This window comes from Erpetoichthys calabaricus, chromosome 3 (genome assembly GCF_900747795.2).
Source record: "Erpetoichthys calabaricus chromosome 3, fErpCal1.3, whole genome shotgun sequence".
Classification (NCBI taxonomy): domain Eukaryota; kingdom Metazoa; phylum Chordata; class Cladistia; order Polypteriformes; family Polypteridae; genus Erpetoichthys; species Erpetoichthys calabaricus.
This window is the reverse complement of record NC_041396.2, coordinates 46,042,674-46,069,908: the sequence shown is the minus strand read 5'-3', so window position 1 is coordinate 46,069,908 and position 27,235 is coordinate 46,042,674. Positions and strand designations below refer to the sequence as shown.

The following is a 27,235-nucleotide window of genomic DNA, read 5'->3' as shown; positions in this document are numbered from 1 at the left end:
GTTGGAGAACCTTAACAACCGAGACCATTAAAATGAAGCATTAAAATGTCACTTAAGCAATATGTGCTTCATCAGCAATAATTGAGTTTTCGTTAAGGAACTGGGTTGGAACAAAAACCTGCACATACTGTGGCACTCCAGGACCGACGTTGCCTACCCCTGCATTACATGTCATTAGTAGGTGATTTTCTGACACTTTTCTGCCCCCTACAGGCATACAATTATATTATTTTTCCATACAGAAGCTCTGAACTGCACAATGAAAAAAATTATGGGATAATCCATATCTTTTACACAGGTGAAAATATCCAGTACGTGAAAATATCATACGTATGTGATACTTTTATGTATGTACAAGATGTTTTCACGTATGAACGACAGGTTGTCTTGTATGTATGGGATACTTTCACTTACGTACAGGATAGTTGAATCACACTTAGGCATTTTTTTTCAATCTAACTTTACCTCATATGTATGTGAAAGTATCCTGTACATACGTGAAAACATCTCATATATACGTAAAAGTACTCTGCACATACGTGAAAACATCTTGTACGCTCGTGAAAGTTCTGAGTTTCTATAATTCCACATAATTGGGTCAAAACTTTATACATTTTCTGCATGATAATTTTCCAGTTTGAAGAATATCAGAACATCATGAATGTAAATAAGTACAAGTATTAAAGTACTGAATGACAGTACAGTACAACAACTTGAAGCTGTAGTGTTCTGGCTGAACAGCAATAATGCATTGTGTCAGTTGTTCTAGCAAAGAAGTAATTCATGCAGTTGGATAGCTGTGATTTTAATAATATCTCTTTACATCTTTTTGTACAAAAATATCCTAGTCTGTAGCATATTTTAAACTGGAAATGGCATTTCAAACAAGAAATCGTTAGTTCTACATAACTGAAATTACTATAAAATGGTGATGTAGAAGGTTTTTCTTATTAAAAGTAGTATTAATTAAAATTAATAATTATATGTGTGATTCTACAGTACAATTTCTACTTTGCTAATTAAGGTCAAGTTTCTTTTTCCTCAAGGCACAATTCCACTCAAGAAACAATATGGACATTTACCTATTGAATATGAGATTTTCTCTTGTGCAACCATGGATACCTGAAAATTAAGAGCACTTTTGGGAACTCAGCCAAATACAAGTAATTTCCTGAATCAGTAATAAGTTGTTTTATTAGACCAGAAAGAAAATAATGCATTAACCTATTATATTGAAGAAGAATAAATTATCTTTAAGTCCAAAGTACAGACTGTTAATGGTATATTTCAACTAATAAAGTTTATTTTCAAATTTTCCAATAAAATATATACCATTTATATTTACCACTGGTCACAAATCATATTTTTTACTTTGTCCGAATTTGAGGGAATGATGAAGGCAGTCAAATGGCGGGAGGTCTTTGAAGAAAACCTGCTCCAGAGTGCACACAACCTCAGACTAGGGTGACAGTTCACTTTTCAGCACAACAATGACCTGAAGCATACAGCCAAGACAACGCTGGATTGGCTTCAGGACAAGTCTCTGACGGTGCTTGACTGAGTGGCCCAACCAAAGTCAAGACGTAAAACCCATAGAACATCAGTGTAGAGGACTGAAGATGGCAATTTACAGAAGATTCTGCTTCAATCTAATGTTGTTTGAGACAATCTTCCAGGAGGACTGGGATAACTTGTCTAAATCCAGGTATGCAAAGCTTGTAAAAGACTTGAAGCTGTAATTGCTGTCAAGTACTGACTTAAGAGTGAGAATACTTGATGTATATATGAATAAGAGATTCCCATTATTAACTTTTAATACATTTGTAAACCTTTCTAAAAACACTTTGTCAGTGTAGAGTGATGGGCAAAAATGGCAAATGTATCCATTTAAAATTAAATCTACAACACAAAAAAGTGTACAGAAAGTGACGGGGTCTGCATACTTTCTGAATCTATTGTATAAACAGCTTACATAATATGTGCAAGTTTGACTACTGCGAAAGATGGTGTTTGGAACTCAAAAACAACAGGGAACTGTTTAAGAATGAATTAGTTATCTCCAAAGGTTCCTTTACACATTCTGAGGGCTTGATTTTTAAGTGTTTCATGAGTGCAAGGTGGTACAGGGCAGCCTCCATAGGTTAAGATATAAGGCTGTTTCTATAGACTGCATTACATAATGAACAGCTGAAACGTTAAAACTGCTTTCAGAGACTATCTAATGTTGAATGGTGGCAGATAAATTGTACCACTGAGTCAGTCTTTATAGTAAATGTGCTCCCTCAGTAGTGTAGTATTTGATGCCTGAAAGATTAGTTTTCATGTGTGGAGATTTAGATCATACAGCCAGAAGACACATTGTACTTATAGATGATTTTTTTGTAGTGGAATTCCTATTTGATGTTTTGGATCTTGCTTCCATATGTTGGTGTCAGATTTCAGTATTATATCTACATAAAAGCACAATCTCTTATAATTTTAACTTAACTGAAACATTTATTATACAATCCATCATTCATGTAAGTGACATTATCATTTTTCAAGATGTGCTTATCTAACTTTGATGGATTTCCAACTTTTCAGATGGCAATTACAGCCAAAAGGAACACAATTAACAAAAAAAATGACATTTAGTTGCAGAGCACCATTTGCTGTACAATGCTGCATTCTATTGCTGGACCCTCAAGGCAGTATCATAGAAGTAAACTGTTTAAAAAGCTTCTCCATATGCAGGAAAACAAGAGTGTGTAAAATCAGATTTTGTACATTTTCACTAAAATATCTTAAATACTAAATTACTAAACATAAATATATATATATAGAAGACTGCAAAAGAAAATACCAAAACTGTAATTTTTATCACTTTGCGCAGTTCTGAAACTGAACAGCAAAAAGTTAATCCACCATGCAATTTTTTTTGATTGTGTCAGCAAGTTAATGAATTATGACCTGCACAACTGTTTCAGGGTGGCACAGTGGTAGCGCTGCTGCCTCACAGTAAGGAGACCTGGGTTCACTTCCCGGGTCCTCCCTGTGTGGAGTTTGCATGTTCTCCCCATGTCGGCGGGAGTTTCCTCCGGGTGCTCCTGTTTTCTCTCACAGTACTAGGACATGCAGGTTAGGCGCATTGGTGATCCTAAATTGTCTCTAGTGTGTACTTGGTGTGTGGGTATGTGTGTGCATCTGCCCTGCGGTGGACTGGCGCACTTCCCGGGGATTTGTTCCTGCCTTGTGTCCTGTGTTGGCTGGGACTGGCTCCAGCAGACCCCCATGACCCTGTGTTAGGATGTAGCGGGTTGGATAATGACTGACAACTGTTTCATTTATGTGGAAGAGCCCAGTAAGATTTTAATGATTTTGATACACAATGCTCTAAATTTCAAAGTGATCGTTAACAGCTCCTTTCAGCGTGTGCCTTTGAAAGTTTGAAATTTACCCAACAAACTATTTACTGGGATTTGACTCTTCATTTTAGTAAAAACAAACAAAAATTATGTAACCTGTGCTTATTAATGCATCCTATACTGTGAAGACTTTTAAAAGCAATGCTCACTTACATGGGATCAACTTACTTACTGAATACTGAATCAAGATTATTTTCTGGGCTTTATAGACAAAATCCTAACAGTACTTAAACATTTTCTACCATTTATTTCTAAATATCTTGCTAATGATTCCAAAACAGCATTAAAAATTTTTGCTTGGTATGTCTTTTAGCAGCCCATAAGTCAAACTGAAATAAACAGCAGTGATAGAGGGATGGCAAACAAAATAAAAGTGTACCTGTTCTCATTCCTTACACAAAAGCAGCAATCCAGGGGAAAAAAAGGGATAAAAATGGATAGTCAAAGCAGAGGATTGGTACGTTAAGCAATAATGCATGTAAATAAGCAAATATGTCATTAACATTGATTAGTAAGCATGGTTTATTTCCACTTGTTGCATCTGCATTAAACAGAGTATTATAATATGCAGTGGACACTGTGATAATATTTGGCCTTGCTGTGTAATACCAATATAAATGCAGCCAAGATGATAATGGCTGCAATTACTGATTAGTACTTTATGCAGCTGGCACTGAGAAATGCTATGCAGGGAGATTTTTATTAAGTGTGTTAAAATTTGCTTAGCTCTTTACATGCATACTGTTACATAGTCAGACACTTAAGAAAAAAGGGAAAGAAGGAACAAATGGAGAAGCTAATAATCAGTCACCGTAAAACACCATTTTGGTAGCCCTACATCAAACAATTAAAGCTACAGTGACAGCACCATAAACTCTAGTCCTAGGTGAAATGCACAAATGCTAACATCTGCAGCTCAACCTTGTTGTGCAGTATGTATATATGTCTGCTTGACACAAGGATGTTGTTTTAAAGTTATAGAACTACGTAACAATATGGTACTCAGACTTCAAAGAAGTGAACTATCAAGAAGGACTAGGGGACATGTGTTCTTTCTTAGTATAAACTATGAAACAGTAATAATGAAAAATAGGGATACAGGATAGTCTGACAGAATAAATGATAGGTATTCTTTGCTGGGCAGGAATCAGGCCTATCCATAGATGCAAATGGGCCTTATATTCTAAAAAGCAATTCTATTTGGGGAGAAGCGAGAGACAGCCTCTCCTTGTCAGTGGTTCTAGAAGTGATGAGATGGGGTGTAGCCTAGAAGCCCCAGAGGTGTAAGTCCAAAGAAGCATGAATATAGCAGAAATCAGGGTTGCCCTAACTGTTGAGGCTATGTAGGTAAAGTGGCACACCACGGTCAGTTTTTTAGATGTATAGTTTTCATATGGATTACTACCCATATGGTACTCTTATTTACCATTGGATTTAGGAAGAAGGAGAAGCCACTACAAGGCCAAAGCTTCAGGTGATCCCAGAAAGCCCACTCAAACACAGTTATTGGCTTACCAATTTGTGCAAGATTGCATTTCATCTACATATACACTTATTAGTTGTTACTATTATTGTTGAGGGAATTCTGAAAATCCATTTTTGAATAATTTAACAAAATGCGATTAAAATGATCTAACTGGATTCATTTCCTTAAGCCTGTCCCACACTAACATGTTCAAAGTCAGTCTGTCTTTTGTTAGTTCTGAGGTACCTTAGACATTAGTATCGCAAATTTATGAAGCTATGGTGAAACAATGCTAAGTTAGAAGTTATTTAAAAAAAAAAAACTGATTAGAACTTGAGCGAACAGTTCACAAGCTCAAAGGAACGGATAAAAAAAACGAATCCTGAAACACTGTAAGCTCAGGCACAACTAGTAAAAATTGAGGGTGAGAAAGAATTTGCCTACCATCTGATTTATCCTTGGAAGAAAAACAAACCATTTAGATTGAGACAGTAAAACTGAATTACAACATTCAGAAAAATACACCATACATACAATTCCTATACACCAGCTATATTGGTTTGAATACAGCACAGCAAGGGAGTAGACAGTACCCAACAACACACAGTGGTGAGGAATTTACATTAATGATCTTGTAGTGTGATACAAAGTTCACTTCAGTCTTTAAGTAGGTTGTATCACCTTCACCTCATTAGGTCAAACTCTGTCCCGTGGGAATCTTGAACATTGTCTTATAGTCAGCTGTTATCCTCAGTTTGTAACAAAAAATGAGCTAAAGTAGATTTGGCCATGTTTAAAGTCTTGAGTTATAGAACTGGATTTACTGTACTGAAGTCATGAAACAAAAATCTGTTGTATTGAATTTTGCAATACAAATACAATGCAAAATGTAACTTTGAAATGTATGACATTATCACATCGCTGAAATTAAATAAAAAGGCAAATGAAAACATTTTTCATCAAAAGTGGGGAATTTAAAAATCTCTTTGAAAAATGAGGACTTAGGTATGTTATGGCAAACTGACTGCATAATGACAAAACCCATTATTCACTGTCTGTATAATTGCATGAAGGTGAAAGTTTCTTGCTCACAACATAGATATCACCAAACATGAAAGGGGTCTTGGACCGCAAGGTATGTATTGCACACACATTAATTTTGTGAGCTGCATACTTAGATAAGAATGGTGAATCACAACATTGTTTCACAAATGCACCACTGCATCCACAGGATTGTGTTCAAATCAGACTTTGTCAGGACTAGCAAAGCACAAAATTATCATCTTATTTAAACACTTCTCATAATATGCTCAAATGCTACTGTGAACAGCAAATTGCAGTTACTGATGCTCTCATGAGCGTCAGATGTGAGAATGAGTGTTTGAGTCATTGATAAACATTGCACTGATGCTGCTTTAGAAACAGGGATAGATTACAGCAAATGAGATATAATAAAGCAGTAAAGCTTGCATTGCTCTCAAGAGTACTCCTCTAGCAAGGTGGAGAGGAGGAGAAAACAGTGAAATTCACAGTGCTTGATTTTTTGGTCAGATCATATACCTGTTGCTGCTACGTCTGTTCTCAGTGAGTCACGATTTTAACTGCAGGGGAGATTATAACAGCAGATACCGTATGTCTCATTTTTCTTAAAAGAAAATGTAACACTGTAAGTTCTTCATAGGTCCAGTCAGGACCCTTAGGTCAGCAAAGCAATCAAGTAGGTAATAAAAGGAGAAACATTGTTGGAGCAATGTTTGATGGCAACTCAGAAAACAAAAGATAAATTTAAATTTGGATTGGTTTGCACTGCAGTAACTTTATATTATAGTTTAATAGTGTTATTACTGTCATGTGTGCAGAGTACAGTGAAATTCTTAATTGCATTTGTTAAAAGTTCTGTATCCGCACACTGATTTGAATTTAGTTTGCACCGTTTCAGTTTATGAATGTGTAATAATATGTAACGCTAAACATACAGAACATTTTTTTTATTAAAATTTCATGTTGTGGGAATTTTTTTTAGTGTCTGAGCTGTCATAGGAATTGAATTGTATAGTAAGTGTATTCTTTCAAGCCCACAGCATTGAGTTTTTTTTTATTTGACATGGCACTATTTAATCAATTTCATTTTACTTTTTTTTCTTTTTAGTTAAGAGGATTTGATTTTTACATTGGAAACTATCTTATCAAATTGTTTCATTACTTGGCCTAAAATTTTCTTTTACCCATGATCTGTGTATGAATTAAAAAAAAGGTTCTTGCCTCAATCTAAGATCATTTTAACAGTGCCACATACTAAATGACAAAAGGGGAACAAACCAATCCATTTACACAGCCTGCTCAGACAGCAGCTTTTCATCCAGTTGACATCTGATGATCCAGTGTGACTCACCTATCGGTATCCACACTCCTAATCCCTTTAACTTTCAAGTGGTATGAAACTGAAGCCTGCCTTTTTGTGGTAATAAACATCTTTTCCACCTATTTCACCAGTCTACTGAGATGCCAGCGCCTTTTCCACGTGGCTTTGTCTTGGGAGACCTCACACCCATTTTGTTATGTTTGAGACGTTATCACACAACAGTAACTAGTGGAGGGGACTTTGGTGCGCAGCTTCTCATACTATAGGTAACATCTGATTTTAGTTTTTGTTAAAGTCACTTTGCAAAAGAAATATACTGAATGATATTAACAAAGAAAAATGTGCGTGCTGATGTTAAAATCTAAACATTTTAGATACAACTTTCTATCTTCTAATTTCTTTCTTATTTGTAAGTGTACTACTTATAGTCAATGTTTGTTTCAATTAGTGGAGATAAATAATGTACCACACTAGTAATGATTCATATTCCTTATCTTAAGGGGTATGACTTGGCCACCAGGGTGTTACCTATGACATGATTTTGGGCTATGTAACGTGAATAGTAAGGCTATCACCTAATTAGCTACTTCTGAAGAGTCTATATACCATTTCACCTCATGTCAACTTTGTGTACGATACTAAATGTTGTCAACAAATGTTGGAAGACTTCAAAAAAATAGAATGCCCCCCAATTTCTTTAACTTGCATTACTTCATCAGAAAAAAGAGAGCTAAAAATTAATGGTTAATAATAGTGGGGTGTGAGATGTTAGTATAACTCTGATGCAAATCACTGGACTAATTAGCAGGAAAATGGAAACAGGGAATCAAAGTGTAAAATGAAAACTTCCTCAGAAAAAACAAAAAATGCAGCAATGTTAAGGTTTGATTTGTTTTCTTAAAACCTTAATGGGAAATGCTGATATAAAGTTGGTTACAAGGAATTAGTAGAAAATTATGAATGAAAGAAACGCTATATTAAGACATTTAACAGAGGAAATGCCCAAATAGCTTAATGATTAAATATCTGCATTTGCAAAGAAGTTACTTCTTTCTACTTATGTCTTGGTATTCCTTTAAGAATGGGACTTTTCTGAACAGCATATTTCAAAATTGCTGTATTAAATCTGCTTATGATCAGCATGCCTTTTGACACTGTTGTGTCAAAAGAGAAACCTCACACTTAATGTCAGCAAAGCTAAAGAGATGCTCATAGACTGAGTTTGAGGCTGACTACAGTTACATATAAATTGGTGGGGAAGCTGTTGAGAGTGAAGAGGGTCAGCAGGTTTAAAGTTCTTGCAGTCCCATCACTGATAAACTGAAATGGGCACAACAAGTCTCTGTTGCCTTGACTTTCCTGGATGGATGAGGGAAGCTTGGGAGTCTCCACTAGTTTCTACAAGTGCACAGTGAAGTCAGTCGTCAATGCCTGCATTGCATCCTGCTTTGAACAGTTGAGTTCAGGACTACAATGCAATACAGAGAGCAGTGACGTCAGCACAGAATAAGAAAATAACTGATGTGTGTTTCTTAGATGTATCTTCTGATGTTGCTGTAGTTAATGTATGATGTTGCAAGCCTTGCCTGTAATTGGTATTGCACTGCTGTCATTAATCTATGAACGACATCCCACTGTACTGCATACACATGACAATAAACTTGCACATCTGACAAAGCAGATTTGCATTTTTGTAGTAGAAACCCGTAACATATGATTGATTCTTAATGTATATAATGCATTTTGCAGTACACACATAAGGCACTTAGTACAACAAAAAAATACAATATCAAGATAAAAAAATCTAAAATAAGTGAATGTTCATGGGGCTGCCCATGATGATTACAATCATTTTGTACTCCATTCACCCAGCCATTTGCAATCTCCTGTTCTGAAAATCCACTCCTAATTAAATGATAATTGCATTCGTGGACACTAAATGATTGCACTTATCTGTACTTAAACTATAATAGTTATAAGCACTAGCCAAATATCTTCATGCTGTAAAAATAGTAAACCTACTCACCGTGGAAGGAAAATTGTACATTTTGTGTAGCACAATTCATGTATTTTGCAAATAATCAGTCAAATTAAGATGCATAGAAAAAACACTATGTAATTTAAAACTACTCTTTTTGTCACTCCCCCTAATTAACATCTTTATTTCCAACTAACCACTTAATACATCTAAAAATTGATAAACAAACTGTTTTAATTTTTAGAGCTTTAAAAAAAAATAACATGTCAGTTTACCTGAGCAATATACAAAAAATGGCCATTTATGTCTGAAATCTATTTGAATAAATACTTAAAAAGTGAAGTGTTTATTGGAATTTGACTGATTAAATACTTCAAGCGTGGGTAACTTGAAAAAGCTATCTAAAGACTTTAAATACCCACTCCATCCCACAAACATGTACTGTATATCTGCATTAATCAGTTCTTGTTAAATTCAATATATTTCTGCACTAGTCCTAGTTGATGTTAAGAGTGGTGTTCCACAGGGGTCAGTACTAGGGCCATTGCTATTTTTAATATATACAAATGATTTAGATAGGAGTATAAGTAACAAGCTTGTTAAGTTTGCAGATGATACCAAGATGGGTGGATTGGCAGATAATTTGGAATCCATTATATCATTACAGAAGGACTTGGACTAGCATACAGACTTGGGCACATTTGTGGCAGATAAAATTTAATGTTAGTACATGTAAAGGATTACACATCGGAAGTAAAAATGTTAGGTTTGAATACACGATGGGAGGTCTGAAAATCAAGAGTACACCTTATATGAAGGATTTAGGAGTTGTATTGGACTCTATGCTATCAACTTCTGACAGTGTTCAGAAGCCATTAAGAAGGCAAACAGAATGTCAGGTTATATAACACGATGTGTGGAGTACAAGTCCAAGTAGGTTGTGCTCAAGCTTTATAACACACTGGTGAGGCCTCATCTGGAGTACTGTGTGCAGTTTTGGTCTCCAGGCTACAAAAAGGACATAGCAGTGTTAGAAAAGATCCAGAGAAAAGTGGCTAGGTTGATTCCAGGGCTAAAGGGCATGAATTATGAAGAAAGATTAAAAGAGCTAAGGCTTTTCAGTTTAAGCAAAAGAAGATTAAGAGGTGACATGACTTAAGTGTTTAAAATTATGAAGGTAATTACTACAGTGGATCGAGACTGTTATTTTAAATTGAGTTCATCAAGAACATGGGGACACAATCGAACACTTGTTAAGGGTAAATTTCGCACAAACATTAGGATTTTTTTCTTTTCACGGAGAACCACATACACTTGGAATAAGCTACCAAGTAACGTGGTAGACAGTAAGACTTTAGGGACTTTCAAAACTAGACTTGCTGTTTTTTAGAAGAATTAAGTGGATAGGATTTTGTTGGGCTGAATGGCCTGTTCTCGTTTAGATTGTTCTTATGTTCTAGTCTTCTAGGGAAGTCTGTTCTCTTGCCTCCTCCTCATGCTGAGCTCATTTACCAGAATATATTGCGTCATTTCAATGCCCTTCATATGGAAGTGCTACCCCCAGCTCAAATGATGTTTGTCAGTGAGATGTAAGTATTAAGTTTATAATGTACATGATTACAATAAAGCAAAAATTATTAACTTAATGGATTCAGCACCTTCATGAAATCCCATAAATTTTCCATATCAATAATAAACTACTGCCTCTTAATTATTCATTATTTCTTTACAATTTCATTTTCAACAGACTTGTGAATGACTAAATGTAGACAGTACTGCAAATAACTGAAAAGGAGTAAATAAGCACACTGTATGTTTCTGAAATTGCGACAACTGTCACTTAAACCAGACTTCTGTTTAATTAATGACCAAGTATAAATGCTTGGAAACCACAGTGAACAATAAATCAGATGCTAAAAAATGCAATTCTCTACTAAACTGTGAAACAGGGATTCCTTATTAGGTACTGTTGGAATTTCATGTAATTTTAAATATTTTTTTTCTAACTGGTAATAAATAATATGGAGACTAGACAAGAAACTAACTTCTCAGTCTATAAAGCAATAGCATTAAAAGGCAACAAACCGGTAATCAAAAGATCCATCCTGATCCTTTTGGTCAACGGCATCCAAGGGAAGATCCTTCTTTTCTCTCACTGCAGAAACAAAATTCAGATCATTATATGCTGTAAACTAACCTCTTAATGTGGCACAACTCATTGACTATGGCTGTTAAAAGCAATATAACATAACATCGTCAAACCTGCCTAACCCACTTCAGACTCATGGAAGGCCAGAGGTATGCACACTATGTCAAAATTCGTGTAACAGTTCAGGGTGGGGTGAGAATAGGAAGAACGGAATTAGCACTGAAGACACTGCTGGTGGTAGTTTGTACTTGAAAGGACCACTGCTCCTACCCTCAGTTTTTTTAGGCTCCTTCTATCTAGTTTCATATACTTGCAACTGCCTAGCTCAATACCTGCACAAGCATTTTGCAGGCACTGACACACACCACTCACTATGAGCAGGTGGTTATAGCAACACCATCTGCTACACTTTTTATGACTCCATGAGCCAATCTACTGCTAGGATCCTATCTGAGACTAGTAAGCAGCCACATACCCAAGACTTTCACAGAAGATAACTGTCTCGGAAGCTCTTACAGGTAAATGCTCTGTATCTCCACCACTATCTACAACACTCTGAATGGGATACTTTTATATGTTATTGCTGGTCTCTGCAGATAGGTCCACCCCTTTGTGACATTTAAGCCAACTTGTTTCTGATGTCTAATCTGCACAAGTTCCATCATGCTTAAAAATCTTTATCTTATCATATGGAGTTTTATCTTATCTAATCAGTATCTTATTGAGTTGGAAAGGCATAATGATGGCACGAAAATCCACCAGTAACTGTCAATTTTGAGTCTGCTGTCTCTACTGAGGAATCTCTCTAAGTGTCACTTAACCCTCCTTGAGGCTATACTCCCTAAGACGGCAGCAGGTTCTAATGCTCAGTTAAATAGTAAACTGCTGATCTAGCTGCTTACTTGCTACAAAGTTCATTATGTAGTTACCCACATCCGCCATGTGTTCAAAAGCACCAAATTATTAAAAATTATAGCAAAGTACGTATTTATACACTGCATATATGATGGTTGTTATGTATTTATCTACTTGCTCAAAATTTAAAAATGTCAATAGATGAAAATTAATTGAAATTCAGTTGAAAAGAACCACTTTTATCATTTTATGTACTCGGTTTGTGAAACTAACACAAGTCAAGACTGCCAAAGCCTGTGATCCAGCTTAATATGGTAAACAAGCTGGCTCTTCAAATTTTCTATCTCTGCAACCTGCCTAGTTAAAATTAATATTAAGACATTGTTGTGTACATTTTCTAAATGGGTATATTTTGAGTGACAAGCATTTTTGGAATCTAAAAACAAATGTACTGCAATCATGCATGTCATTAACTAGATGGATTGATGGAAACACACAGTTGACACTGTTCAGTCTAAAACATGGCTTTCCTAGTAATGTAATATTTCTCATCGTTTCCATCACAGGATGGTAACTAATTCCAGGATAATTCTGTGTGGAAAGGAAATACATTGTTATTTTTAGGTGTGTTATATAGTATGTTTAATTTTAAAGTCAGTAGTTGTGAGTTTGACAAGTATACGTCATAGAACTTACAGAAGATCATTTCTTTTTAGATTAAACGTCTCATATCACGTTAAATTACACATCTCATATCACGTTTTCGCTAGAGGCTGTTGAGAGTTTCTGGTCTGTTCTGTGGTGTGAGATTTAAATAAACAAATACATTTTGCTCTTAAAAACTTGGGTTTTGGTTGCCGCTAAGGAATCGTGTGGGAATTTTTAAAGCTTTTTTCCCTTTAGAAGGGTTTTTTTTTTGCTTTTTTTACTGTCCACACTAGAGCAAAAGTAGCTCGGTGTTTGGAAGTGCGCTTGGAAGTTACTTGTACATGTGCTTGTTTTTGTTTTCTGTATTTGAAATAGCATCGAGGAGGCAGGGTAGAAAGCACTGATATTGGCATTTGTAAGCAAATAACCGTGTCATCGTAACAGTCATTCCTTAGTTTAAAGGAAAAGAAAACAAAAAGAAAAAGGCTGATATTGGCATTTGTAAGCAAATAACCATGTCGTCGTAACAGCGATTCCTTAGTTTAAAGGAAAAGAAAACAAAAAGAAAAAGGCTGCGGTGCGCAGGTAAGCGGCCATCGTTAAGACGCCGATCAGGTACAACGGGCTGTAGGAGCAGATAAGGTGGTAAAGTTTTATTTATTTGTTTATTTTAGATTGAACAGTACTTAGCGGTACAGAGGTAGAACAGTTAAGCGGCGACAGCTTAAGGGTTCACTAATACAAGGGGGAATACAAAAAGTGCGAGTGGATAGCTTTTAAGTAAGAGGAGCGCAAAGTTAGGAGAAGAGAGAGAGAAAAGTAAAGTTAACCTCATAGAAAGACAAATAGGCTGCTGGGAGGGAGAACAGTACAGGAGCTTAAGGGGAAAAGGTGTAAAATAACCGTAGCAGACCTTAGTGTTACCATTTAAGTTAAATTATTTAATTTTAAGAAAAAAAAAAGTTAAGGCTTTTTACAAATTTTTTACTAATCCCACATCAAATTTTAATAATGAGGCCAGTGCAATGCAAGTCCTGTTAGATGTTGCACTTTTTAGATGATGATTTGTTAGTGCCAGTTGTCTATGAGGGCTACATCTGTAGGAGATGCTAGCTGATCCAGCACCTTGAGCTCAGGGTCGCTGAACTGGATGAGGAGTTGGCTAACCTGCATTGTAATAGAGAATTGGCGGACTTGCCCAAGTGTCCTTCAGAGAGATAGTGTGCATCTCCAAGATGGCGTGATACTGTGTAGTATCTTGGGTATCGTGAGTATTGTGTGCACTTTTGGTCTCCAGGCTACAAAATGAACATAGCAGCACTAGAAAAGGTCCAGACAAGAGCGACTAGGCTGATTCCAGGGCTACAGGGGTTGAATTATGAGGAAAGATTAAAAGAACTGAGCCTACAGTTTAAGCAAAAGAAGATTAAGAGGTGACATGATTGAAGTGTTTAAAATTATGAAGGAAATCAGTACAGTGGATCGAGACTGTTATTTTAAAATGAGTTCATCAAGAATTTTGCACAAACATTAGGAAGTTTTTCTTTATACAAAGAACGACAGACACTTGGAATAAGTTACCAAGTAGTGTGGTAGACAGTAAGACGTTAGGGACTTTCAAAACTCAATGTTTTTTTTGGAAGAAATAAATGGATAGGACTGGTGAGCTTTGTTGGTCTGAATGGCCTGTTCTCGTCTAGAGTGTTCTAATGTTTACATGACGCTGTCCTAAAACTGTGAGTACATCTTAATAATCTGCCGACAAAAAAAGTTTTATTAACAAATAATCCCTGTCTATTTCTGTGTAAGCTCACAATGAAAACAAAATAAAAAAGCCACTAAGCTAAATTAGGAAAATATTTCCTTTTCAATACAAACCTGGGTACTTGCCTCCACGGCTCCTCTTTATGAAGCAGACAATGAGAAGAATCAGCACCAACAAAGCAATTGCACACATTAGGCCTATGAACCATCCTTGTGTGGCAATGTCTACCTGGTCCTTGGTGTATGCTGTATGTTAATTAAAAAATGGAGACAGATAATAAAAAGGATGACATAAATAGGAGTGAATATATACAAGAAACTTGCTGGACTTAAAGACATATCTTTCACAGATGATCAACAACGTGACTCTCTAATTATTGCACTTGCAAAGATCACTTTGCAAGTGGGCATTTATCATGTCTTAAGTACTTAAACTCATAGATAATCTATTCATATCTTTATAAATGAACTTCATCTCCTTCGTGCTCCATTTAGCCACTCTCTAATTCAATGTGAAACATCCTTGGATATAAAACGATAACTCCTTGTCCTCCAAGATAAAAAAGTCAGTCAGGGTTACACTTTATTTTCTGACTCATTAAGCCTAGGATAACTAAGTGTTTTTTTTTATTTTCAGCACTACTCAATGATTCATAACATAAACATTAATAAGACAGAGCCATAAACCTGCTAAAGTTAGGTCACCAGCAGATGAATGTAGTCCTTTAACTCCATTTTGAACGCATATTTGCTGTCTAGAGGGAGGCAATGTTCGAGCAAATATCCAAGGACAGCCTTTGAAAGTGTCACTGCATATAGACACTGGAGAATCAAATCCGTGGACATGAGGTAGCAACAGGATTGAAAACTGTGGTTAACAAATCCATGTAGGCTGATTAAATTTCATCAGGCAGCATTTTCGTAAAAGATACATTCCAATAAATACGCTAAAACTGAACAAAACCTCTTGACATTATTGCATAAATTAAAACAGCTGTTTTTAATCAAGTTTGTTACATCTAGCAATTTGAGTTCAAAACTGTCAGGAAGTAATGTATAATAGGATTGATTAATGTCTTCTGATCCGATCTTGATACCAAGATATTTGAAGATGACAAGAAGGCTTCAGCAGCTACATTATAAGTATATTGTACTTCAAACTATAAAAGATAGGCATGCCACTTTTAAATGCATTTCCCACAGTCAAAACTGAAGTGCAGACTACTGCCAAATACAATCACATCAAACATTTTGCAGCACATTAAACATCTAATATAAAACATGCTATAGAGGTCAGGCACCTGCCATTTTCTGATTGGCGAGGCTGGTTCCGTTGAATCTGCCTCACCTGAGCTGGTCTCGAAGGAGACATATTTGCTGCTGACAGAGGTGAATTCTCGGGAGTAAACTCGCACCCGGTACTTGGCCCCCGCAATCAGTCCTGCTAGCTTGACAGGGGTTTCATGTTTGACAGTCACATTGGTAACCGTCTCATTACCTGGGAGACAAGAGATGACCATCAAGGAAGATATGTGGACACTGACAGATGGGTGGGAGAGGCTGTCGGCTTCACTAGGTGATGGATTATGAGGCAACTCTGCTCCTGTTGCTAGAATGAAGGAATGCAGGCATGGCACAATCCCATTTAATGTGTTAAGGCATACACATATAGAGTAAAGTGTACATGCAATTTACCAATGACACTTGCTATGTATACAGCATATAACATTCCGAAGGTATTACACGAAGATGTCAGATTTTTCACAGATGAAGAAGATTCTTCGTCTAAAAAAGTCACCTCTTCCTACCCTGACCTCTACTATGTTCTTCAGTTAAACAGTATAACAAACACTGTAGTTGGAATTACTGGCACTTATAAGTGATCCTGCATTATATGAGTTCATTATATGAAATCAGGCATTCCATAAATATCTGTCACATTACCTATAGCAATTCTACCTTCGGAAACAGCAATGTGAACGCTATCTGGCACAAGGCTTTTGAGGACAAACTGATCCTGAAATGATTTTTACTGCTATTGAATAACAATTTATTATGAGTAACAAGCAACAGGAGCAGACAGATGCTTTACTGTGACAAGAATGTCTCCAGTGTTATCAGGGACCATAAGATCACCAGTGGAGCAAGACAGTAAAACTTCTTCATGCTTGTTCTATCATAAACAGCTGACCCCCAGAGCTGTAGAACAGCCAGAAGCTTGCAGTTTTTGGAATTTATCTCATCACCTTTCAAGTAGTCCTAAGATGTAGCCAATGAGGTGAGTACATATTTAAACCTTCATCCACATAAGAAAGCAGGCAATCTATAGTAAATACACACTGCATACTGGGTTGTGTGTACTGGTGTAATTATTTACATGCAGTTAAAGAGAAGAATTACATGCAGTTAAAGAGAAGAATTGCACAACTGCTTTTGCAATTCAGTCCATGTCAGACCTCATTTCTGGACAGAAGAGATGAAGCTGTAAAGAAAAAAATGAGCTGAAGTTCCTTAACATTGACAAATGTCAGATTAACTAGAGGACCCCCAAAAGAATTTAATTATAAAAAGGAAATGAAGATTATGGCAGCTGTAAATTTAAAAATTGAGATTGTTTGAGTGCAAAGTAAAGCGGATTAAGAGTAAATTGTACACAGATGCTAGAATAAGTCTTTTGTTAAAAAAACGATATCCAATTCAATAGCACACAGAGTGACTTAGAAAATCAAGGTACAGGGAAAAACAAACTTATAATTTATTAGGTCTGAACAATGCCCACATGTTGAGGTGCAAATCCCCCAAACTAGATTTCATCTAATTCAAATTCCAAAAACTGTCCTCTTGCAGCAGGCATTACACTTGCAGTATATTAGCCTGCAGCAAGCCCCAGCAGAAAGTCTTATGGCGACATTTGCCTATGTGGTGTCCCACACAAAATAGTAAGTGCTTCAAAAGTATAACACTTTCTCAATCAGACACTCATTTTTTAGTTCCAAACCATTTAGGAAGTACACATTACATTTAAACTGCTTTAAAACACTGTTTTTAAAGCATGTGAATAAACCAACAAATGCATAAAAAAACACAATATACCTTAAATGAACACTACTGAGTTATCTAATTGGAAAGCAACACATTAAATACAAAAATGCTTTAATGGCACAAAGACCACAAGTATTTTTCTTTTGTCAATTAAAAAATACATGTTCAGCCAATCAAAAAATATTTTTATTACAGAGCCTAACTAAATTAAATATATTTATAATACTTCAATTTCTTCACATGCAAATGTAGTATGCTGTTATTTGCATAATTGTTAATCCATTTCAAAATCTGTATAGAATGGTAAGCTAGCGACTTGTTTTCCTGCTAACATAAAATGGTCCAATTTGAAAAGCAGAATTAGAAGCTCAGCATCACCATCTAGTGTTCAACTTTGTACTGACAGGAACCAAATTATACACTATGCTAGAAAATTAAGTTGAGCAAGCAAGGCAATGCTGCAATAACAAAGGATACACTGAACTCCAGTGCCATCGATTCATATATGTGGATGTCACATGCTAAATTTTAATGAACAGTTACAGAAATAGGATTTGGTTTTGCAACTCCATTTGAAATTTCCACAAATTTCTGTTTAGATAGCAAAAACTGGGCTAAAGAGGGATCAGAGGAATTAAGTCCTATGCAGATACATTCTGGATTAACAAATTAGTTCAAATGGTATTTCTACTTTTAATTAATTTAATTATTGAGGTGGTTAAGAAGGCAATATAAATATGATTAATAGGTGTCTTATATTTGTGACCATACATAGATTATCAGCTTTTGTCCATTTTTCACTTAAGGTGGTCAAAAACAGTACGTACAATACAAACATTTTTACCAATATTTTGTAAAATGACCACTTCAATACATCAATTGCTGCTAATCAGTGCACATCAGACACAAATATAGCACAGCGCTCTTATTTAAAAATTATATTATGATATTTGTATACAGTTGTTGATGTTTTCATTTTAACATTCCTGTTGGCTTTATTTTTACCAGCCAATGTGTTTGAATGTATGTTTTAATATTACTAGTATTGTCTTTGTTATATAAGAGGTAAAATGAAGTGTCTACAGAAAATTTTACATCTCCTTATTATTAAATAGACTAACACTGTTCACTTTGTGTTTACTATGCACCCATGTCCAACCTCAGCTGTATAAACATTTGTCAAAATAAATTTAGAAATGATCAGCACAACCAATTTTTACTGCTCAGTACTAATATTCGTAACTCTGTAATGAACAATGCCATCATATGAAGGTGGCCTTCTTGTAAATTCCAGGATGAATACAACTCCTAAAGATAACAGGGTTATTAGCTGTAGGGCCACAGCCAATGAAACTGATTGCCATCGTCTTCAGATTTTCCATTAAACTGATAATGGAATGGCTGTTCATGTTGCTTTACTCTTTGTCAGCTTTTGTCTACATTATCGTTGTGGCTATAAAATGACCAGTTGCTACTAAGCCACTGCTAGCCTCAGATCTTGATGTCTTACTTTGTGGTTTTGGTGCCACTGCTACTTTTACCAACTAACTCCTCCTAACGAATGACAATAATGTCATCACCCGTGACAGATTCAGTCATGTGACTGTTGCACAATACCACAGCCTTAACAGGTGTTTGTGTTCACTGTGTGTTATGCTGTACAGAGTCAAGAGATGAGCCGAGCAGTCACTTGGGATAGGTCCACCAATCCCAAGACTGTAGGCTCCCATAGGTTTATTTTATCCAAAGTTTATGCTGTATTTATTCTTTGTAGTACAATTTGTATTTTTCTTATTTTTTAATTCTTCTAATGTAATTGTTCAATTTATGTAGCACTAAAAAGGGCACAATATAAGAATAAACAAACAGTCTGAAATTATACTGATAAAACTGACTTAAAAATTATAAAACTATAACCTTGGATTACAGAATAACTCTGAGCCATAATTAACATTAAACTCTGATCAATTTAATATTATTACATTTTTTGTATTTTTTTTCACATGTGCTTTTCTGCTCATGCATTTAATTCACCTTTACATACGGCTGACTTTCTTCTGCATACTATCACTGAGCAGGGACAGAACTGTCTTTTCATCAAATAGGAAAATCATTATGTGGGCTTCTCCTGCAGTAAGAAATGACAGCAAACCTCCCTCCCTGTAAAACTGCTGAAGATGGCTACTGGTAATCTCCAACTGTATCAAAAGCACCAAGATTTAATTCCTCTATATTTCCCAAAGTTAATAATGTCTTTTTCTTGTTTGCTATGGTGAGTGGCTGTTGAGAAGATGTTACCTAACACAGCGTAATGTACATGCTTATGTCAATGCTCAAAGAGGAGCAACAACTATATAACTGAAAGAAGGAAGCACTGCTCAGTCTTCTGAGATAGACACTTTACTCACCAATGAAAGAATAAAGTTTCTTACAGGTTGGATGAACCTTGAATCACTTGTGCTTCCTGGCTTCCCACTGTAAGCAGCAAATACAACCCTGTATCCTTAAGAGTTCTTATCACAATGTATTCTACTTATTCTGTGGCCATGTTTGATGGGCCAGTTTAATACTGATTCTCAGGATCCCCTGAGCCCTCAACCTTAGCTATGGCAGACAGATTAATTTTTTTTTGAATAAGATCGGTTTCATACTGCAAGAAGTTTCTTTTTAAGTGAGTAAACCTGACCTTTTTACCACCTAAAGCCGAGTCTCACATTAGTTGTACAGCAAATCAAAGTATTATCTAGGGTGTGGTGCTTTGTTCAAAGGTACAGGTAAAAATAACTAATTTATGGAAGTCACCATGTCCAGACAATAATATTTTATGAATGGTTGTGTTAGGGCCATAACGTCACTTTTCACATGTCAGTAATTGGCAACTTTTCTGCTTGTGAACACATTACAATTTCTCCTCTTTGTGAGTTTGCCCAAGATTTAGATTTGCCTTTTAAGGGCTTGCCCTTCAGGTTTTATGCATTACATGCAAAATAAAGTCTTGGCCAATGGTACTCAGCTCTTTTTCACTGCTGAATGAGACAGGCTTATGTTTTGTCTGTCCTTCTAACAACTGCCTCAGAAACCCAGGAAGTACAATTAATGGAGGTTCAAAGCAAGCTGACAAGAAATAATATATATAAGCAAACAGCAAACACAATTTGGAATGTGCCAGAAGTGACAGAAAGCAGAAGAGGCAAGGCAGAACTAGTGCTATCAGCTTCAACTGTGTATGAACTTTATCTCCTGCTAGATGTGCACTGCATGCATCTATATGACATCTACGTGTTAAGGAGTAGCCTCCAGCTTTTGAGACGGCTACAAGACTATGCTTACTGTCAATGTATTCAATCACAAACTCTGTAGAGTCCGGAGGGAAGTTGTGGGTCCAGCTGATATTTGCGTAATTAGTGTTAGGTGAGACAGTCACGTTCCAGATCTTGCTGCCACGGGCTGTGTTGAATACAGGCAAGAGAGGGATCAGGCATTAATTTAGCTTACACATTTTATTGAATGGCACCATAAATTCGGTCTCAGACCTTTCACACCATGCACATACTACAACCAAGTGTTCAGTCCAACACATCTTTATAGTAATTACAGGGAAACATATCCCCCCACTGTCTCACTGGGAAAAAGTTAAGTGTGTCAATCCAACACATCTTTATAGTAATTACAGGGAAACACATCCCACCACTGTCTCACTGGGAAAAAAGTTACGCGTGGGACAGAAAAAAAACACCTTTACTGAGGTGAAAAACAAACAAGAAAAAAGCCAACTCGTGCGTGTGGGAAGTCTATCAATATAGAAATGTATCTATACCAAAGGCATACAGTTACTGATTGGTAACAGCAGTTTCTTTACATAGAGTAAAGGAAACCCATTGGAAACAAGAAAAAATGGATACACTACACAATGTATTCTTGTTAAACAATACCACACCAATAGGAGCATGTGACCATTATAATCCTGTCAGAACACAAACCCTTTTATAAGAATAAGGTAGTTTTGGCTCCAGGAAACTTTCCCACCATTCAGGCACAGAATCACTGCACATTGGTGTTACAGCCTCTAAATAAGCAACTTCAGTCTACATTCTAATGAAAAGGAAGAAACTAAAAAAATAACAAAACTGAAGAAAGAAATTTTGTCTGCCTTCATTATAGTAATTTTAAACCCTGACCTAGGAAGAATCCCGCAAGTCTGATGGAATTTCTTCTTACTATTTGCAAATTGTTGTCTTTAACAACAAGGTCTATGAAATCATATGCATTTTAAAATGATAACAATTGCATATGTCAGGCCAGACTCTGTATGTTATAATAATAATAATGGTAGGCAATCTACTGGTAGTTTCTGCCAATTACACTATATGGCCAAAGGCATGTGGATACCCTTAAAAATATTTAGGGTTTGTGTTTCAGCCACACCCAATGTTAACAGGTTCACAAAATAAGCACACAGCTGTGCAATCTCCATTGACAAACTTTGGCAGTAGAAAGGGTCATACTGAACAGCATAGTAATGTCTATTCTGCTAGATTTTCCTTGGTCATTTCTAAGTACTATTATTGTGATGGAAACACATAGAATGAGGCCACCAGGTCCCAAGATGTATAGTGCATAAAAATAAACCTATCCTCTGTTGTATCACTAAAAAAGAGTTACAAACTGCATTTGGAAGTAACATCAGCACAAGAACTATGTGTCGGGAGACTAATGAAGTGGGTTTCCATGGCTGAGAAGCTACACACAAGCCTAAGGTCACTATGCACAATGTCAAGATTTGAGTGGAGTGGGGTAAAGTATGTTGCCATTGAACTCTGGAGTGATAAATTACGGTTCACTATCTGGCAGTTTGATGGAAGTATCTTGGTTTGGTGGATGTCAGGAGAACGCTACTTTCTGGACTGCATAGTACCAACTGTAAACTTTGGTGGAGGAGATTTAGGGTTAGGATTATTTAGAGACGTATACCTCTCTGGATGTGTGCTCTTTAATCCCCCACCTACCTGAAGGTGAGGTAATTGCACTCTCCACCAGTATGCATGTGTTTACTTCTGGCTCACACCATCCACTCTGTTTAAGACAGGCCTCTCTGCCTGGGATGTTTGATTCTAAGATGTTGTAACTTAATAGCATTCCTTTTGTTGTTTAGTACCAGACATCTGCCTCTTACCTCAAAAAGGTAGAATGTTTCTGGGTCCTGTGAAGGGTACTGTAAATACTATAGCATACAAAGATATTTTAGACAATTTTGCATTTAGAACTTTGTGGCAAAAGGTTGGGTAAGGCCCTTTCCTGTTCTAGCAAAACTGTGCCCATGTGCATAAATAAAGCCAGGTCCATAAAGACATAGTGTGACAAGGTTGGTGTGCAGGAAGTTGAGTGTCCTGCACAGAGAATGAACCCTAACCCTACCAAATACATTTGGGAGGAACTGGAATGTTGATTGCTGGCTCGGTCTTCTGATTTAACATCAGTACCTGACCTTACAAACGCTCTACCGGCTGTATGGACACAGATTCCCACAGACACACACCAAAATATTGCAGAAAGCCTTTCCAAAAGAGTGGAGGTTTTTACAGTCACAAAGTGGGAACAACTCCATATTAATACCCAAGGTTTTAGAATGGGATGTCCAACAATCTCATATTGGTATGACGATCAGGCATCCACAAATTTTAAGCCATATAGTGTATTTTCATCATTAAGTTGCATTATTTTAACACTTAAAAATGTGTAGGAGAAATATAACTATAACTCTGGGTATAAAATTCTTAAAAATACCATCCATCCATTTACTCAATCTGCTTAATTAATGTGGGCAGTTGGAGCCTATCTTGGACACCATTAGGTGCAAGGTAAGGCACCAACACAGAATTGGACAGTAGTCCAATGTAGGGCAAACTTACATACATACCTCCACAGTCACTCAACTAAGGCCAGTTCTGACTCACTACTCAAAATAACATGCATGACACAGAAGGTAACTAGTGTTTCAAAAGAAAACCCATAAAAACATGGAAGAACATGCAAACCACACTCAGAGAGTGATCCAGATGGGATTCTAACTCTGAGGCACGCTGGAGCAGCTCTAACCACTGTGCCACCCTGACACCCATTTAAGGTATACACAGATACCGGTAATTCTATACTAATAGACCAAATGGAAAAACGCATTGAAGTAGGTTTTTAAACTTAATTAAAAAAATTAATAAAGTAATTGAAATAAAATGAATGAATGATACAAAAAATAGGGTTGAGAATTCCTGCACTCACAGTTTAGAAAGAATCACAGGATTACAAGAAAATGATACACATCAAATACCAAACACATGAACTTGAGTGACAGCCGACAAAGGACTCTTAGTTGTCGGAGGAATGACTGTAGTTGACGGAATGACTGTAGTTGGCGGAATGACTGTAGTTGGAGTTTCAACTGTTGTAGGCACTGCTGAAGGAGTCATTTCAACAGGGGTTGCTGAATCTACCAGAACCGTTGCATTGGTTATCAATGGAACTGAAAGGGGGGGAAGAACAAGTACATTTACATTAACAAGGTATGAAAACACACAACAAAATTTTGACATACAGACATTCAAAATGAATGCTCTTAGTAACTATTACCAATGTGATGGCAAACATGCGTCAGCAAAAGTGAATTAAGAGAGTCAAACAGGAAAGAATAAAACCTCTAATAAGGGGAACATCAACTAATATAGAGGAAAGAATAAAGACTTAAACAATAGTTAAATAAGCAACAAAAAGATTGATAAAGCAAAAAAAGAAGAGAGCAGAATAAGAATATCAGAGATAATAAAGACATGCAGGAAAGAGCAACAGGCATGAAAGGGAAGAATTGGGCAGTTAAATTTAAAAAGTAGCCTCAGATAATTAACAAATGGAAGCTAGTCTACAGCCTTCAAACCCATTGGCATACCTAAAATATTGCAGTTGTTTAATGAAGAAACCATTAAAAATATTGAAAGATTTATTCATAATTAGGATGATAAAACAAAGTTAAAAAGTTACCATATCATATTTATTAGGTACTCTGGACTTAAATACAAGTCACCTATACCAGTTATCTGAAGCTTTAATTGCTACACACTTATTATACATTAATTGTTGATTTCTAAAAATGTATTGTGGTCTTGAACAAAACTGAGTAAAACCATGCTTTTGATTTTATGTTAATTTTACAGTTATTCACCTCCATATTACCTACAATGAACTAATCCAACTATTACATCTTTTAAGTATTTTTATGTAACTATTAGTAATATTAAGGCTAATTACTACATTACTGAATTACCTCTACATTGTGCTGATATATCAGCTATATGAGCTATCTGCTATTCAATTTCATTGCAATATAAAAGTAGACAATGCTTGCTTTTGATAACTTTTAATTGAAAGTACTTTTTACAAAGAAAAAGATGCATGTATTAAAAAAACAGTGCTAGAAAATATGAGGTACAGTTGGAAACTAGGGCTTAACCTTGATAGTTCACATCCTCAAACAAGCTGATAAAATGTATATTTGATATGTAGCAGTTGCTTATTTATACCTGGGATGCTGTTATAATATGTTTTGTTATTAAGTTTAATGGCATTGTTCTCTGTGCCCACTGTTATGGACTCATTCATACAGGCAGACCAAGTATGGTACGCAGGGGCTCAGCATCAGCATTTAGAATTGCCGAGCCAAGCACAGGACTAGAGAGCCAAAGACAACTGGAGAATTGAATAGTCAGCCTAGAGACAGACTAGTATATTTCTGTCTTTTGTCAGCACAAAAATCCTCTTTCCTTGTTGGGAGAATGAGGACTGCATGTAGGCATTGTGCTATTCCTATATTTTTGAAGGTGGGGTTTGAGTCCTTTCCTGTCCTTGTTTGGATCCAGAAAAAGAGTCTGCACTTGGAGCAACCAGTATATAAGGATGGACCTACGGCCAATACACTTTGAAGCTAATGGACGGAAGATTATGTCCTCCGTCCGGAAAATCCTTTCACTGTGGCGACGAAAGATGGCAGACTGCGTTGGTCAAGACCCCCACATGCTTGATAGAGTCTGTCATAAGCTTCCCGTTTGTAATACCGCGTGAAACCATCAGTAAAGTGAGCTAAATTATCCTTATACTGTATTTTTCATGTAATCTTGTAACCGTCATATTGCATGCTGGGGGGGTGGGGTGGGGGGGAATAATACCTTTTTAATTTAAAATGATTTAAATTCAGGTTAATTAAAACGCCGCAATGGAAAAGAACACATTTCCGGAGAGCTAATGCCTCTTAAGGAAACAGATGCCTAGACAGGAACTGAAGACATGTTAGAATTGTAGTTTTTATGGTTGCTGAAAAGTTATTATCTGAACCTAATCTAATTAATATGAAAATCTTTTTTCATTTCAGCTCATTTTATCTTTATTTTCATTTTATCTTTATCAACCAGTAAGCAACCCTAGGGGACTACAGCAATACAGATTAAATAAGATTTTAATACAATTAAAATAACAACAATAAATGAACAATAGTAACAATCACCATTAAGAAGGGAGAAAGGGGAGGGACAGGAGAGAAAGAAAGAACCACATATTTTGTAAATAACAATAGAAAGCACGAAAAACTTACAGAAAGAGGGAAGAACTGAAGCTGTGAAAGACAGAGGAAATAGAAAATAGGCAAAGACGGTCCAATCAAACACTTTACTGTTTTCCAGGAATACAATTTTTCATTTCAAATCAAATCAATAGTCAGCACAATACACACATCAATGCTGCAAAGCGGACTTAAATACACTAGTGGGTGCATAGAAGGCATGTAGTGATAAGCTGCCATGCACACATGCTCAGACTTCAAAGAATCAGGCACAGAGCACACGCCACTTCCAAATGAGCATACAGTAAGTTACACAAAAAAATAAACAGGAACTTGCAAGTTTTATGAAAACTGTGCTAAGTGATGTCACTACACAAAAAGAGAAGCAAAACATGACCATGAGCATCAGCTCTAAAAGCTCTCTGCATAGTGTGGCAAAAAAGAAGGCTAGCTGATAATGCACATGCAAAGCATTTTTGAGATCACAAACCAATAAAGTACTCGACATGTAATCATATTTGCTAATAGTGTGTTATTACGTCTTTACTGTTTTTCCCTTGAATTGTAAATACTATGCCTCTATGTAGAAGCTGATGCCCAGGAAAACTGAAGGGATGAAAAAGTTTGTTAAGGACAAAAGGATCTATAAATATGATGACACAAATAGGGGACAACTGTAACAACTTAATCGGGCCAATGCTTTGTTTTTTTTTGTTTGCAAAGATCTGCTTTTGTACTGCCTTCTGATGTTTTTCCAAAGAATGCTACTGCTATCAAACTACCACCATGTCATTCCTAGATTGGCTTCACTGAACTTGTTTTCTTTATTTTTCAAGAGTCTGATACTAGCCTACAAGGCACTAAAATATAACCTCTTGGAATACCTCATATGCTTCTTAAAGTGTCCAAAGCAGTGTAACACCTGATTTTATATAAAGGTTGTCTTCCATTTGCTCTGTTGATTTCACA

At 36.2% G+C, this 27,235-nt stretch overlaps 1 protein-coding gene across 1 annotated transcript in view; it reads right to left on the bottom strand.

Annotated features, from left to right (window-relative positions):
• Nucleotides 1-27,235, bottom strand: part of nfasca (neurofascin homolog (chicken) a) — a 198,795-nt gene that overhangs the window by 16,107 nt on the left and 155,453 nt on the right. Inside the window, exons 26-27 of the mRNA XM_051924556.1 lie at nt 14,740-14,871; nt 11,295-11,364 (exon numbers count right to left, since the gene is read on the bottom strand). Of these exons, the coding sequence (XP_051780516.1) occupies nt 11,295-11,364; nt 14,740-14,871 (202 nt within the window). The remainder of the gene's footprint in view (nt 1-11,294; nt 11,365-14,739; nt 14,872-27,235) is intronic.